Source organism: Podarcis erhardii, assembly GCF_964252035.2.
Source record: "Podarcis erhardii genome assembly, chromosome: 6".
Classification (NCBI taxonomy): Eukaryota; Metazoa; Chordata; class Lepidosauria; order Squamata; family Lacertidae; genus Podarcis; species Podarcis erhardii.
Window position 1 is genome coordinate 56,034,897 of NC_138510.1, and position 15,612 is coordinate 56,050,508.

Here is a 15,612-nt window from a genome sequence, read left to right on the forward strand (position 1 = left end):
CTGCATATTCTTGATATCATTTCACAGAATTTTAATGTTCAAAAGCTCTCAGACATAAAAAGTAGAATCAGATCTGCTTATCTTCATGCTAGCAAAAAGAACATGTGCCATTTGGCTCTACAACCACTGTGAACTTTGGTAATCTAATGGAAATTGAATGTCCTGTACTGCTGTTCCATTTTTAATTTTCAAAGAATTTCAGGAAGCATTTATGGATTTAATTGTGGAAGTTTTCAGAGGAGAAAAAGTATAAATGTGATTAGTGTCAAAATATTAATGCAGCATGATGAGTGACTCACCAGTCTCTGGGTATAATAACCTTATTCTGTCTCCTTTATATGCTGCAACTTTAATCTATTACCCAACAGAAAGCATCTGCTTTCAGTGAACTCTCTCAAAAACTGATAATTTAAGTTGTTCAAGATAACCAAGGGAGTGGGTGGGGAGCTCACCTTTTCTCAACCTCTTAAAACTGAGCATGAGCAACAAACACTGTAAAATCTTTAACTCACATTTTCAAGCTTTCTAGGAAAATGTCACATGAAGAAAAGCTAGGATTATTTAAAAAGTACTACATTATTTGCCAAGCTTTGACAGAGAGCAAGGTTTAAAAGTTGTGCAGTAGTAGATGTTGGTTTTTTGTGTGATAAAAAATGGAGTAGCTCTGTTGCAAATCCTCCATCACTCAATATGCCTGTTACAGAAAAACCAAGCTATAATGACCATAACCCAAAGAACCGTGAAATTAGCTCTATAAGTCCACAATTAAAAATCTACCATATAACTCCCCACTCCACAATGCCATATGGCCAACTGCTAAGGAAAAGCAAGCTTAAAAAGATGTTTGCGATATGATGGTGGAGGGGAGGGGGGGGGGAAACCTGCTTGAAGAACAAAAGTTTTTTTATTAAAAAAAATCCACTAGCCTAGCAGAAGCCCACTGCATAAGCTTAAACATATCTGACTCGAAGTCAATATTTAGAATGATAACTTAGTAAATTCTTATACCATATTTTGAACACAAAGTATTTTTGCATTGTAGCTATATCACAAATAATTGGGTACGACCAAATGTACTCTAAAGCCATTATTTCAACATATGTAGCTATGTAGAAAGAGAAAAAATAAAATATTTGTGCCTCCATTATAAGGAGTTTCATGATTGTTTTGAACATTATGCCAATGTTTGTGCTCAATCAAGAAAGAAAAAAAAAGAAAAGACAAGACAAAGACTACAGATATATGCATCCTCCAAGATGGACATTTAAACATTGTCAGTATCACAATAGCAACTTCATTTTCCTTTTATGTAATTTGCCCTCTCCTTCCCTCCCCCTTTTAAATTTTGATTCTCATGTAGGGAAGCATAGAACAGATTGCTCCAACAGTTTTATTCTTTCTGAATTTATCTTTGTTTAAGTTTCCACTCTGATAAACTTGAAACTATATTCTACTTTTTGCACTTTTTTATTAATCAAGGAAGCAGCTGATAAACTTGTAGTATAAACTCTAGAATTTATAAAAGGACCCTTTATAGCATTTAAACCTTTTGGACAATGATGATCTTCAACCAATCCTACCTAATACAAGTCCTGCATTACTTTATAGTAAGAGAAGTACCATTTTGACGTGGAAAAGGAACAGACTGGACAGGATTCATGAGGGGTAATGTTCACATCCATACGTATGCCTGGGGTTTTCCTTATTCAGACCCAACTTCAGGTTTCATGGGAACCTGAGTTGAATATCATCAATGGGCTCCCTCCCTTTGACTTGACAGTTCAATTGTAATACCATACTTCCAGAGTCCTCTGCACCTCATTGGTTGGCCCTAACCAGTCTTGGTACAGATCAGTGCCTGATCTTGGTGGCCACCAGTAGTAATGCAGGCCATACTTTTTGATACTAGAATTATGTAGCTAGCTCTGGCAAAACTAAGCAGAGGCCACCCTAAATAGTTTTGTTGTTAACAACAGCGGTAGTTGCAACAGGAAGTATAAATGCTGGACACAACATGGGCATGTTTTACATATGCCCACACAAAGTAACATCCCATTTTGGAGAAGCACATTACTTTGGGAACAGAATCATGGTGAATGTGGAGGGAGAGGATGGGAGAGTAAAGGTGTTAGCAATAAAATCCATGTCAGAATGTTTTTCTTCTTGTTTACATTTTTCTTTTAATATCTTTGGAGGCAAATTCAAACTATGTGGCAATTTCTCCATGTCACAGTCATAATGCTTTATATGAACCTGTATTTGCCTATATTTCACAGTGCAGCTAAGCTCTGTTGTGTCCTTGATAGCAACAAAACAAAAACATGTGTGGGTACATCAGCTTAGATGATGAATGCTACTGTATTGCCATTATGGTCCAGGGATTGATAAGGAAATATTACAAGTGGCAAATGCATTTATTACTCACCACACTAAGTCCCAGAAGTTCTCTGCAGTAGTAGTCCATGCTCCTCTTCTGTAAATTATCAAGATAATGCTGAAGCCGTGTGTAAGTGTAGGGGTAGCAGTAAGCGAACTGGTATATGTCATCTTCTCGATCAAAGCAGAAAGCAAATGACATAACGTAGTTCTTCCTGTGATCAGGGCAGCGATAATAATACACATTTTTGGGTGGCAGCCTTTGCCTAAAAGATAAGACAAATGCCACAATCAAAATCCATTGGCTAAATTAAATGCAACAGTGAAGTTGTACATGTATGGAGAATGGGGAGTCTCTCTTCCCTGACATAATGGCTCTATGGCTCTGACTGCAGAGGAACAAATCTGAATCAGGTTTCGTATGTAGATAATCCACCTCCATTTTCCACGTAATCATCCACTACCTTCCAAGCTTAATGCAGAGGAAGTTAAAACTCTGACAACTGAGATCTGGATCATTCTAGTTCTTTGAAAAACTTCACCTCTGCTTTACCATATGTCACAATTCTAGGTATGTTACTCAGAAGACAGACCTATTAAGTTCAGTGGGGTCTTCAGTGGGGTATTAAGTCAAGTGGCTATAGGACTGCAGCCTTTCCTTCTATATTGCTGCTGTTCCTTCTTGTTTTTTTGCATTTATTGTCAATATTATATGAAGAATCTTAATAGTTAGAATAAAGAGAATAAAACCACATCATAAGGCAATGCAGGTGTTGGCTCTGGAAGTAAGGGGGGGAACACAGTAGATTTTTTATTTAATTTGAATGAGAGAACCTTGTTCTGTGCAGCATCTATGCAGTAGCACAATAATTCAATATGATTATGTAGCAATCTTGGAAGGGTGAGTAAAAGACCCATTCCCTAGGCAGGCAGGCTGTGGGTACTGGCTGTACACCTTTATCTGCCTGGACAGACTCCACAAGGGTCTTGCAATTAAATACAACAAATTTTCCAATCCTATTTGGCAAAAGCATACTATCATCCCCCAGACAGTAGCTTATTCAATTAAGGAATATCATAAACAGGTCCCATCTAATGCTTGTAGCAGAAGTCAGCTACCGTCAGGCAATGATGGTGAAGAAAACGTAATATGATTTACAGACATAGCAGTAGTAATGTGTCCTACGGTAATAGTTCTGAGAAATGAGACAACTGGAGAGGATCAGTTTTGGCCTTTCATTGTTAATATGAAACGGAGGACAGAAAGTTCTCATGATAGAAGAGTCTTTCCAATTAGCGGCTGTTAAGGAGTATGCAAAGAAAAACGGACATCTTCCTGGCAAAATACAATGAAGACTCAGTGATGCAGTTAATTAGAGATGACATAAAAATTATTTGTCCTTCGTATTGCTTTGGCTTTTAAACTCCAGTGAATAAAGAAGACCACTCTTGATTGTTGCTCTTTGTTTTATTTACATTGTGCTGACTAAAGATCCTGATGTTAACCAGCCACAAACTATTATTATTATTATTATTATTATTATTATTATTATTATTATTACTATTATTATTGTTTGCAGACCGCAAAGACAAAAGGGCAGAGGGTTATAGTTTTCAATCTGATATAAATAGCAGTGAAGGTGGGGGAATAGGCAAAGGTAAAGGTAAATGACCCCTGGACGGTTAAGTCCAGTCAAAGGCAACTATGGGGTTGTGGCGCTCATCTTGCTTCAGCCTAGGGAGCCGCCGTTTGCCTACAGACAGTTTTCTGGGTCATGTGACTAAACCACTTCTGGCACAACAGGACACCGTGACGAGTGCCAGAGCGCACGGTAACGCCGTTTACCTTCCTGCCACAGCAGTACCTATTTATCTTCTTGCACTGGTGTGCTTTTGAATTGCTAGGTTGGCAGAAGCTGGGACAGAGCAACAGGAGTTCACCCTGTTGCACGAATTCAAACTGCTGACCTTCCAGTCAACAAGCCCAAGAGGCTCAGTGGTTTAGAATACAACCAGCTAAGCAAATAGCTTCCTGAAATATCTTAACATATTTCTATCATCCAACATTACTCTGGTATGCTATCAGGTATCTCTCACGGTATATAAGATCAAACAGATTATACAGTTCTGAGTAAATAAACTGAAGCCCCCAGACCTCAAAATACAATGCAAGTTCAAACAGTGCATTGGCAAGTGCAGAACCTTTGTTTCTACGCTAGCAACAGGAGAAGCTGCATTCATTATAATGAAACAATTCATAATGCTAGGAAAAGCTACTTGAGATCTTTTTGCTACTAGTTTGCTACTAGTTCAGATGGCACACAGCACAGGTTGCTTCTATTTTATTTTATTTTTAATCTCTTAATCTAACATGCTTGTGTGTTTCTGCAATCATGCTTTGGTGTTATTGCTGTCTTCCATTCTGGTCCGAAGAAGTCAAACATCTAGGTGTCAACAGTTTTAACGAAAATTATTTATCTATATGCTTGGATATTAGAGTGAAACTTATAATTTAGGATAAGTCATAAGTCAATTTCACAACCCAGTGCCTTTCACTGGAGGAAAACCTACCCTTACTTGAGTGATAAAAATCCAAAGTCTCAGAAAAGGTTCAAACTCTTAATACAAAGCATGTCCCCCCTAAATATAATTGTAATGGGACTCATGGGGCTGTTAATCTATTCTTATCACTTTTAACACTTCGTCAGTGCTAATCTGTTCCCATGTCAAAGGGAAAAGGAGACTGGGTGTTTCAATACCAACAAAACATCTTTACATACAGGAGCCTAATCAGATTAGATTTTATCTGGGAATTAAAAAGGGAGGAAGGGAGAGAGACAGAGGAGCACAAGAGACAAGGTGCTAGATATGGCCAATCGGGGGTTTTGATAAGAAAAAGACATTGCTCAGTTCTTGCATTAACCTCTGTGTCCTAGACATACCATTGTTTAGTCTTTCCTTCTTTTTGTTCTACGCCTGCTGGAAAAGGACACCCACACACTGTAGCAGCAGCTGCTTCTATTAATTTAAAGCTATTACAAAAATTAAAATTAAACCCAATTACTTTGGCTGGTTTATAGCCGGAGAATGGCTGAGTCTGATTGTTCCCTCTGGTTATGGACAAAACAATATTACTACCTATAGGCAGCTGCCAGTAGAATACTAATGTGACCTAGGCCTGGCAGGAACAGATTCAGAATGTGAAATTTAGCTGCATTTCTAAATAGAGAGGGGAAAATATATATCTTATCACAGATCTGCAGAAATGCTCCACCCTTTCATGCTATAGGCCATGCAGTACGTGACAGCTAAAGCGAGGAAGCCATACTGGAGCATATTTCCAGTTACATATATCCTCCAAGAGCCTTAGTTAGGACTACAAATGTACATTGCTAACTAATACTTATGTGCACTGTCAAACTAACTAAAGTTCTGAATGGGAATTTGATGAAAATATGTCCAAAGTCCATTCATAACAACAGCCATCATCTCCCACTCCATTGGCTTCAGCATGATACTGAAACAACACTAGTTAGGTATTCCTAACTAGTGTTGGCTGTTTGGATTTCAAAACACACATGCACAAACCAGTCGCACAAACTGATGGGAAAGCTTGTACACAAGTTCCTGATGGAGGGCATTGAGGGGCAAGGTGTAAAATGTTTGGAAGCAGCAATTTCCTGTCTAGACAAGCAATACCACTGTCCCCTGAATAGATTTTAACCATATGATATACAGACACCTTTACATGCATTCCACTCATGCATGACCACATTTACATGAGTCGTCACAAAATAAATAAATAAATTGGCCTTCCCTCACTCAGGACTGCTGCCTTGAAGTCACTCGAGAGATGGCAGCTTTCAATCAACATTGCTGTTGTTTCCTTCTAGAAATGGAAACATGACGCTGACCAACACTTTACCTAACACTGCCCAAAGAATTTAGAGTTAAGAAGGGGTTGCCTGTTTGACATGGAACTGAACAGCCCTTACCAGGCAGAAGGGTAACCACAAAAACATTTTGAAACCATTTTCCAAAGCAGTTTCAGATACTGTGATTTAATTGCTTTTATTCTAGATGCAATTAATTAGAAACACTTCTGCATATATCTCTCCTCTTTAACCACCTGATTGCAGTCCCCATAGCTTTTATACCTTTTAGAACATCTGGCTGTTTCTCTCTGCACAGAAGAAAAATAAAGTGAAATATCATAACCTTCAGTGTTTTAGTTAAAAGTTAAGAAATCGGCACTCTAAACATATTTGTTATTGAATACGAATATTGATCACCTTTCATGAATATGTTGACTGTGATATGAACATAAGAAGCTGCCTTACACTGAGTCAGACCATTGGTCCATCAAGCTCACTATTGTTCTAGACTGACTGGCAGCAGTTCTCCAGAGTGCCAGGCAAGACTCTTTCCCTACCCTGCCTTGAGATGCCGGGGACTGAACCTGGGACCTTATGCACCCAAAGCATATGCTGTACACAGATTTCTTGGTAACTGGAATAATGCAATGTACATTTACATTGTGTGCTAATTAGGAAAAGGGGGAAACACACACTGCAAAGACAGTGCTTCTTTGCCTGCCAATCTGACTTATAAACAACCTCTCAAAACACAATTCAGTCTCATAGAATCGTAGAATGATAGAGTTGGAAGGGATCCCAAGGGACATATAGTTGAACCCCTTGGAATGCAGGAATCTCAACTGCAAGATGATACAGGATAGAGGGACATCCAGCTTCTGCTTATATGTCTAACACCTCTCACAGGAGTCTGTTCCACTGTCGATCAGCTATTAGTGCCATAAAGTTTTTCCTGATGTTTAGTTGGAATCTCCTTTCTTGTAACTTGAAGCCGTTGGTTCGGGTCTCAACCTCCAGAGCAGGAGAAAACAATCTTGCTCCATCCTCCATGCGACAGCCGTTTAGATATCTGAAGATGCCTATCATATCTCCTCTTAGTCTCCTCTTTACTAAGCCCAATCCCTTCAACTGTTCTTCATAAGGCTTGGTTTCCAGACCCTTTATCACCTTCGTCTCCCACCTCTGCACATGCTCCAGCTTGTCAATATCTTTCTTAAACTGTGGTGCCCAGAACTGGACACAGTATTCCAGGTGTGGTCTAACCACATTACGCCATACATGGCTGCTTGACCAGTTTCATCTGCAGAACTAGCACAAGTGCCATACAACATCCATTCCACACTTGTAATGGATCAATCCTTCAGTGTGGCAGCATCTACACTTTGAAACTTACTGTTTTCACTGTACTGTTTCTGGCACCTGCTAAAAGCTCTTTTTTTGTGTGTGTGTAGGAATAATATGAATGTGTTATATGTACAGTGCAGGATTGGGCAAAACAAGCCACTTTTATGCTTCTGGAAACAAATCCACCCCCCGCCCTCAGGCTCTACCTCTTCCTTGAGGAATAAAAGGCTTAAAGAGTAAAATCTCTGGCTTGGAGCCTAACATTCCTCCAGTCTGAGAAATTCATTTGAGCATGTTGCCAGGTTGAGATGGAGACATGAGTCCCTACAGTGGATGAATCCAGTTCTGTGAGGATTGCATGCTCCATGAGTAAGAACTTAAAAAGTCCCAATTTGGATGAAGAGCCCGTGGTCCACTTGGGCTTGGGCTGTGGCTGAGGCCTAGCCATGATGTCGCCTGGGTTGTTCTCTGGTGCTGCTATGCTGAAGGTCTGGGCCAGCCCCTCCAAACCAAAACCTTGGCTGCTTCTGAAGTTGGGGGCCTGGATAACTGTCTCTGCATCTGTGTGCTGCTGAATGTGACTGGACCCTCCTCATCAGAGCCCAGGTTGTTGCACCAGGCAGGAATCCTGATACCACCCATAGCTAGAAAAGCAGGTTGTAGGGTGGGTTTTGAGCAACAACATGGCTGGAAGTGAAAAAGCTAAGCACTCCTCCTTCCTACCCTGCCATTCTTCCTCTTCAACTCACAGCTTCACAAGGCTGCTTTTAGTTAAAAAGAAGGGTAAGAGAAGATTCCTTGTCCTTTCCTCCTTTAGTCTTTTCACTTTATGTTATTCTTCAGTTTTCAGTCTAATTGACTAGAACTTATCATTATGGTATAGAATGTTTTGACTTTATTTTTTGCAGTCCATAGCAGCCTGGGAACAAGAAACCAGCCTCAATCTCACACCCCAGTCTCTATGGTACATTGTCAGTAGACCACACGGTCAGCTTTAATAGCCTCTTAGCTTCAATTAGCCAATTAGACTTTTCCTCTATTTCCCATCTCCCTTTCACATCTGTTCATCTATTCCCATTCCCCTCCTTTCTGCAGAAATAATTTTTAAAATCCATGTGAACTTCATTTAGGGTACTCTTGGGTGGCATATCTTGCACACAAGACTAACTTTAAAAACCTCCCAAGAATGCAAAAAACTACAGCAGTAATTTGGTGATGTCTGAATTTCAGATGCTGTTTTCACACACATCTGCATCCAAACTACAAACATAATGGTTTTTTGTTGTTTTTGTTGTTGTTTGGTCACAACGTAAGTTATTAATATGAAATTAAAGTAGCTGCGATACAAATATGATGTAGATAGAATATCAAACAGAATTTGTTGAGTCTTCTTTGGGTTTATAATAGTATTGCATATATTCGTTGATTTTTATTTTTACTGTGGAATGTGTGATTCAAGTGGGCAAACATTTTCAGATGCACTTTCAGAATAAACTAAACTGCATAATCTCAATAGAAAACATTTACAATATGTTCCTCTGTGTTTAAGAGCTTTGAATTCTCACCACTTTCTTTTCCCAAGAAATGATTTTCTGACAGCACATGCATTTTTTTAAAAAGATTTAAAGATTCTCGGTAAGACATTGGACTCTGTAAACACCCTACCATCTTGTAGCCCTTGCTGAACTGTATCCCTGCCACTCCCATGACTTCCATTGACCCCAGATGTTCTGCAGATGAGCACGCTGACCCCATCACCCAATACCTCTTTCTGGTGGTGCACAATTGGATGTATTCTATGATTATTTAATGCCATATATTCATTCATTGCTCATTTTATACTCATTCAAAGTCATCCCCTCATCAAGAATAGGTCAGACGAATCTATTATACAGGGACTGGGAAGAAAGCATATTTGGGGAAAGGAAGATTAACAATGTAATTTGGAACACATTTTAACAAGTGTCCAACATTCTGATATACCTTATTTCCATATGGAAACCTCGAATCACAGTTGTGAGTGGGGGAGAACTTGGGAAAGTATAAACAAGAGGTGAGGAGGTTGGCTTTGATTTCTGTGAACTCTTTCTCCTTGGAGAGTGAGCGTTTACAGGTTTCTCTCGTCTGCTTTTTGTCTTTGTGAAAGAAGAGTTCACACTCAAATGCTTCTTGCATTTATTTAAGTATTTTCAAACCATTCCACTTTGTGCTAACCTAACTTTCACATTCCCTTTGGTTAATTACTTGTAGTTCGTACTTGAGAGAGCAATATTAGTTACTCTGATCAACTCTGATTTATTAGTTACACTGATCTGAACACTGCTTTAAAACGGACCCCTTTTCCCTATTTATTTGAAATTTGGCAAGTATAATTCCTAGGAGGAACAAGAATGCCTGAAAAATTCATGCTAATTTGAAAAATTCATGCAGAAGTATAGACAGCAGAAATGCAGCAGGGTCTCCCATTGAAAGCAATGCAAAATGAAAGGGTATACTGAAATGGGATGAAATGACAAAACTATAAGTGATGGGGGGTGTCTTTCAGACAGCTCTGATTCTTGTTGGGTTTTTTCTACAGTTCCCTTCAACCAGAGCAGCTTTCACAGACTTGGGTCTCTAGATCAGGGATGAAGGGAGTCCAAAAAAACAGCTGGAGACCCAAATCTGGGAAACACTGATCTAGAGTAGAATATGGTTCACAAATAACCTGAGTTAACACTATCCTCTAGCAAAGGTAAAAAATACCCCTGGGCAAACAAATGACCACAGTTTGTGTGTATTTAGGATTCCAGTCTAAATTGTCCATAATGATAAGTTTGCATTGCTCTTCAAACTGGGAGATGTGGTATTAACCAGATATGATGTTTATGACATTTGTATGCTGCCCTATAACCTGGTACCAAAAAGACTGCAAAGATTTAAAAAACAATGGAGCAGAACAATCATAACTGGATGAGGGAATATCAGAGTAGCAGAATCACAACTGTATTCAAAACCCTGCTAGCTCCTTCCAGTCAGGATGGAAGGTGTGGTGGTGGTTTTTTGTTGCTTTTTACTGCACCAGCACTAGGACTGACACAGCCGAGGGACCTGAGAATTGGGTCTCTTGGGGGATCAACAGAGCTCTGGATTTGTTGGTGCCACATAGGCCCATGCAGAGTTTGCCTGAGGCCCAGGGTAGATGTCTTGTTAGAATATAGTGTTAAATGCAAAAAACAAAACAAAACAAAAAAAATAGCCTGTCCCTGGTGGGGCCAGTTTAGCCCTCTGAGGCCTGGAGCAAGTGTATCCAGCTGCCCTCACCTGCCGCACAGTACCACACCACTTCAGGGCTACTGCTGACAAAAGGACCACCAGTAATAGCTACCCACCTGATTGGGTGCAGCTTGGACCTCCATCACAACACAGAACAACCTCTACCACCAACATATTCTCTGTCAGTGGAGGGTGACAAAGAGGTACTTACATTGCATAATAACACCCCCCCCCATCTCTGCCCATTAACATCAAGAGGTTGGTAATTTGTAAAACAAGAGCACAACAGTTTAGAAGGGAGATTTTCTTCTGTATTAACAGCTTCACAAAAGCAAAGATGTTGCATGAATATTTACAGATGCATCCTGTTTTACAGATTCACATTTCCCTCTAGCATGTAAAACAATCTCTCGCTCCATCAGATTCCCTTTCATACAGTGATAAAACATTGCAGAGGGAGACGGGGATGCAATTACCTGCCATTCTCTTAACTTACTCTCACTTTTCAATTTGGATGTTCCCATGGGCTTTTTAGTTAAACAAGAATTGCCCTGCATTGTACTTAACATACATTTTTTATTTGTCTCCCAGAGTTATGGTCAAATCTTACTCCCACTACAATTAACAGTTCTCTGTTACTAGCAAAGGACCTTGATTAGAAAGAGCATTTACATGAGAAACTTGTTATTTGTTAATGTTTAAACATTGCTCTATATATTCAGGCCTCAAATGGCGATACTTAGAAGGTAGCATGCTCACTCAGTGTCTTCATATATCTACTTTGCTATAGAGCTTGTGGCTGGTTCTGCCTGCAGCTGGAGAGCCCCACTGCACCCAGCCAATCATTTTAGAACTGGATAGCTAAGGAGCAGGGCTACCAAGATGAAAATTGCTCCTCCACAGCCTGTGCCTAGAGTTTTAATATGGGCAAAGCTCAGCGCAAGAGTAAGCAGGAGCAGTATTATTTACATAGTTCTTAGTACTCTTTAAGTAGTCTCAATGAACTGTGAGTACTAACTAGGACAGAATACTATAGGCACTGGTTGCCAGCCATGCCAGAGCTACTATAGAACTGGAAGCAGTTCATAAAAGAGCAAGCAAAATTATAAAGCAAGGTGGAGCAACACCCTTATAAGGAAACATTGCAACAATGGCAGGGGGGCATTAGTGTGTAACAGAAGGCATAAGAGATGTATAAAATTATTCATGTTGTTGAGAAAGTTAACAGAGGAAAGTTTCACCCTCTCTTGTAACACTAGAACTCAGGAATATCCAATAAAGTTGAATGCTGGAAGATTCAGAACTGACAAAAAAAGTACTTCTTTCACACAGTGTACAATTAAACTATGGAGTTAGCGCCACAAGAAATAGTGAAGACCACCAACTTGGATGCCTTTAAAAGAGGATAAGGCAAATTCATGGGGGATACGGCTATCATGGACTACTAGCCATGATGACTATGTTCTGCCTCCACTGCCATAGGCAGTGAATAACACTTGCTAAGAATCACAAGTGGCAGCATGCTCTTATACTCAGGTCTTACTCAGGCTTTCCTATACGGATCTGGTTGGCCACTGTGAAAACAGGATGCTGGACTAAATAGACCACTGGCGTAATCCTGCAGGCTCTTCTTAAATTCTTAACTGAGAGCCTCATTCCAGATCTCAGATGATCTCTCCCAATGACTTTATATAGATGTTTAAAAGTATAAGGAATACAAAAAAGTACGAGGAATACAATGGAACCTTGCAGTACCCCACAGCATAAATGCCCAGGGTTACCCAGCAGGAAGAGTCAGTTTAGTGCCCCCTACAAGCAGTTCGATTGTCAAATACAATGCAGTATTCCTACATAAAGGTAAAGGTACCCCTGCTCGTACGGGCCAGTCATGTCCGACTAGGGTTGCGCACTCATCTCGCTCAAGAGGCTGGGAGCCGGCGCCATCCGAAGACACTTCTGGGTCACGTGGCTAGCGTGACGAAGCTGCAACTGGCGAGCCAGCACCAGCGCCGCACACAGAAACGCCGTTTCATGGGACGCGGGTGGAGCTGTGGGTAAAACCTCAGTGCCTAGGGCTTGCTGATCGCAAGGTCGGTGGTTCGAATCCCCGCGGCGGGGTGAGCTCCCATCGTTCGGTACCAGCTCCTGCCCACCTAGCAGTTCGAAAGCACGTCAAAGTGCAAGTAGATAAATAGGTACCGCTTTATAGCGGGAAGGTAAACGGAGTATTCCTACATGCTTTATGCCAAATTCCATGGAACCTGGAAACAAGATTGTGACCTCTTTCAACTCAGCACTGCATTTGTTGCCCTTGTCTTTCCTTGGCAATCTGATAGTTGGACGCGGATGACTGTGGGAGGTGCCAGCTGGGGAACCACCAAGGGAAGAAGGCCCAGGAAGTGGTGGTGGGAAAATGATGAGTGGTCAGAGGGAGAAGAGGGAGAAGGGGGAGAGGAGGTGTCAGAAGCTGAAGAGGTAACAGGGTTTAGCAAGCTGAGACGGTCTATGGCAGACAGAAGTCCAGAATAAGAGGCAGAAGCTGAAGTCGGCGATTGGGGAAGAGAGGCCAAGAGGCAGAGATGAGCCAGACTGGTGAAGAGTCATGGGTGTCTCTCCCTCCTGCTCCAACAAGCTCCCCTTCCCCTCCCATGTCCCAGAAACAAGTAGAGCAGCAATAGGCTGCATGTAGGCAAAGTCTCCAACTGCTTAAACGAAGCCCTGGAGAGGAGGGGACTTAGACGCCTGTGGGAAGGTGGAGACTTTCAATCTCAGCAACTGATTTCATGGAGCAGGACCTGCTGTGTTCATTAGGCCTGGCACCCAGTCAAGGCTGTGGAGACTGTGTTTTTGCAAATAGTTAACTCCAACTCTGAACTGTGTGATTGCTGACCAGCATGCTCTGTGACACCTGATGGGAGCTTTTCCCATTCCACTGGTTTCCCAGGGGTTGAGGGCAGGAAAGGGGACGGCCTCTTCTGCAAGTCAAAAGGCACGCAGAGGTCTTCCACAATGTCTCAGTACAGTGGTACCTCAGGTTAAGTACTTAATTCGTTCCAGAGGTCCGTTCTTAACCTGAAACGGTTCTTAACCTGAAGCACCACTTTAGCTAATGGGGCCTCCTGCTTCCGCTGCGCCGCCGGAGCACGATTTCTGTTCCTATCCTGAAGCAAATTTCTTAATCTGAAGCACTATTTCTGGGTTAGTGGAGTGTGTAACCTGAAGCGTATGTAACCTGAAGCGTATGTAACCCGAGGTACCACTGTATATGGATTTGTGCTAAGTCTATGCTGTACAAAGTATTCTGCTAGCTCTTGTGCAGCACTTTGCAAAACCTCAACAGAATTTCTTCTGCTGGCCTATCTTTGGATCCTCAGAAAATGGAATGAAATCAGTCTCACTCAGAAGCTGACATTCTATGGGTTGAAAACGAGCATTTCAGGGACCATATGTATCCTGCTGGCCCGTTTCCGAACTGTACCGATACAGCAACTCTATGAGTAGTGAAGAGAGCATTTCAATATTGTTCTGTGGGATTGTGGGAAAGATCCATAGCTGTTTTTGTTTAACCAAATAAAGAGGCAGATGTAATCAAGGAAAAGCAGCATATGGAGAAAACTTATAAGCAAATTGTCTTAAAATGTTGCAACACTACCATGCATCTCATCAAGAACTAAAGGACATTTGTCAATACACTTACATAAAATGTTTGAGAAAGTACCTGATGTATAATTCATGCAGCTATCAAGTTAAATATACAAATGTCTAAAATGTGGGCTGTAATATATGTATGTGAAAGCTTCCAACACCATACAAAGTTCCATATTTGTTGCTGTTGTGGGCTACACTGTGTATATCAAATGTTCTCTCAGTCTTGTATTGTGACAAGATTTTGTTGAAATATTTTCTGTGCTAACTACCAAGATGGAATTTCAATGATGGCTACACAGGTTTATAATGCAGTACTCTAGTTGCTTTCTTTGCTGTCCCATGTTGGCATCCGCCTCTTTGGAGAGGCAAGGGAAGAGTGTGCCATCAGGGCTAAAGTCAAACTGTTGGAGAGTTACAGCACCTGCTGTGGCTGTGGAGACCAATATGGGAGAGACATGTTTTGTTGCAACTGGGACAGATGAAGGCATCCTGTTTTAATGCTATAGGTGCATCATGGTGTTTCTTCTCTCTGCGCTCCTCCCAGCAGTCAATTCTCCTCTGGTCACTGCTGTGGATACACAACCTGACTGTCTCCAGGTGAGGATTCCCACGCAGAAGGGTTAATGTTTCCAGCCTTCATGTTATGTTTGCAGACATTTTTAGAAAGCAGAGTTGGTCTGCCAATAGGCCCAGTACCTAAATCCAGCTCCCTGTAAAGCACATCATTGGTAATCCTGAATTTGATGGAATTGGCAGGATGGAAGCCCCTTCTGTGGGTTTCAGGTAAAACCATCAACAAAAGATTTTATCTGAAAAGAAAAAGGCCTTCATCTGACACTGAAAAGACAAGTGTTTACCACCAGTGGTGTAGGAATAGAGGTGCGGTGGGTGCGGATCGCCCCGGGTGTTATCACTGAGGGGGGTGACAAAATGGCAAAAATATGTGTTTTAAAGGTAAAAAAGGGGGGGCTCATGACACTTTTTTAAAAAAATAACCCCACACCCACTGTACCCCCCCTTCCTATATCACTGGTAGCTAGGTGAGGCAGCAGGCACCACACCTGCAGCGTGCCTGAGCCACACGTCTCTCCTGAGGGGAGGTAGCAGGTGGACT

The 15,612-nt window shown here is 41.3% G+C and overlaps 1 protein-coding gene across 2 annotated transcripts in view; it reads right to left on the reverse strand.

Moving 5' to 3' along the window:
* Positions 1 to 15,612, reverse strand: part of BEND5 (BEN domain containing 5) — a 721,515-nt gene that overhangs the window by 465,820 nt on the left and 240,083 nt on the right. For both annotated transcript variants that reach the window (XM_081868270.1, XM_081868274.1), the window contains exon 5: positions 2,426 to 2,642. In XM_081868270.1, coding sequence (XP_081724396.1) covers positions 2,426 to 2,642 — 217 coding nt within the window. The remainder of the gene's footprint in view (positions 1 to 2,425; positions 2,643 to 15,612) is intronic.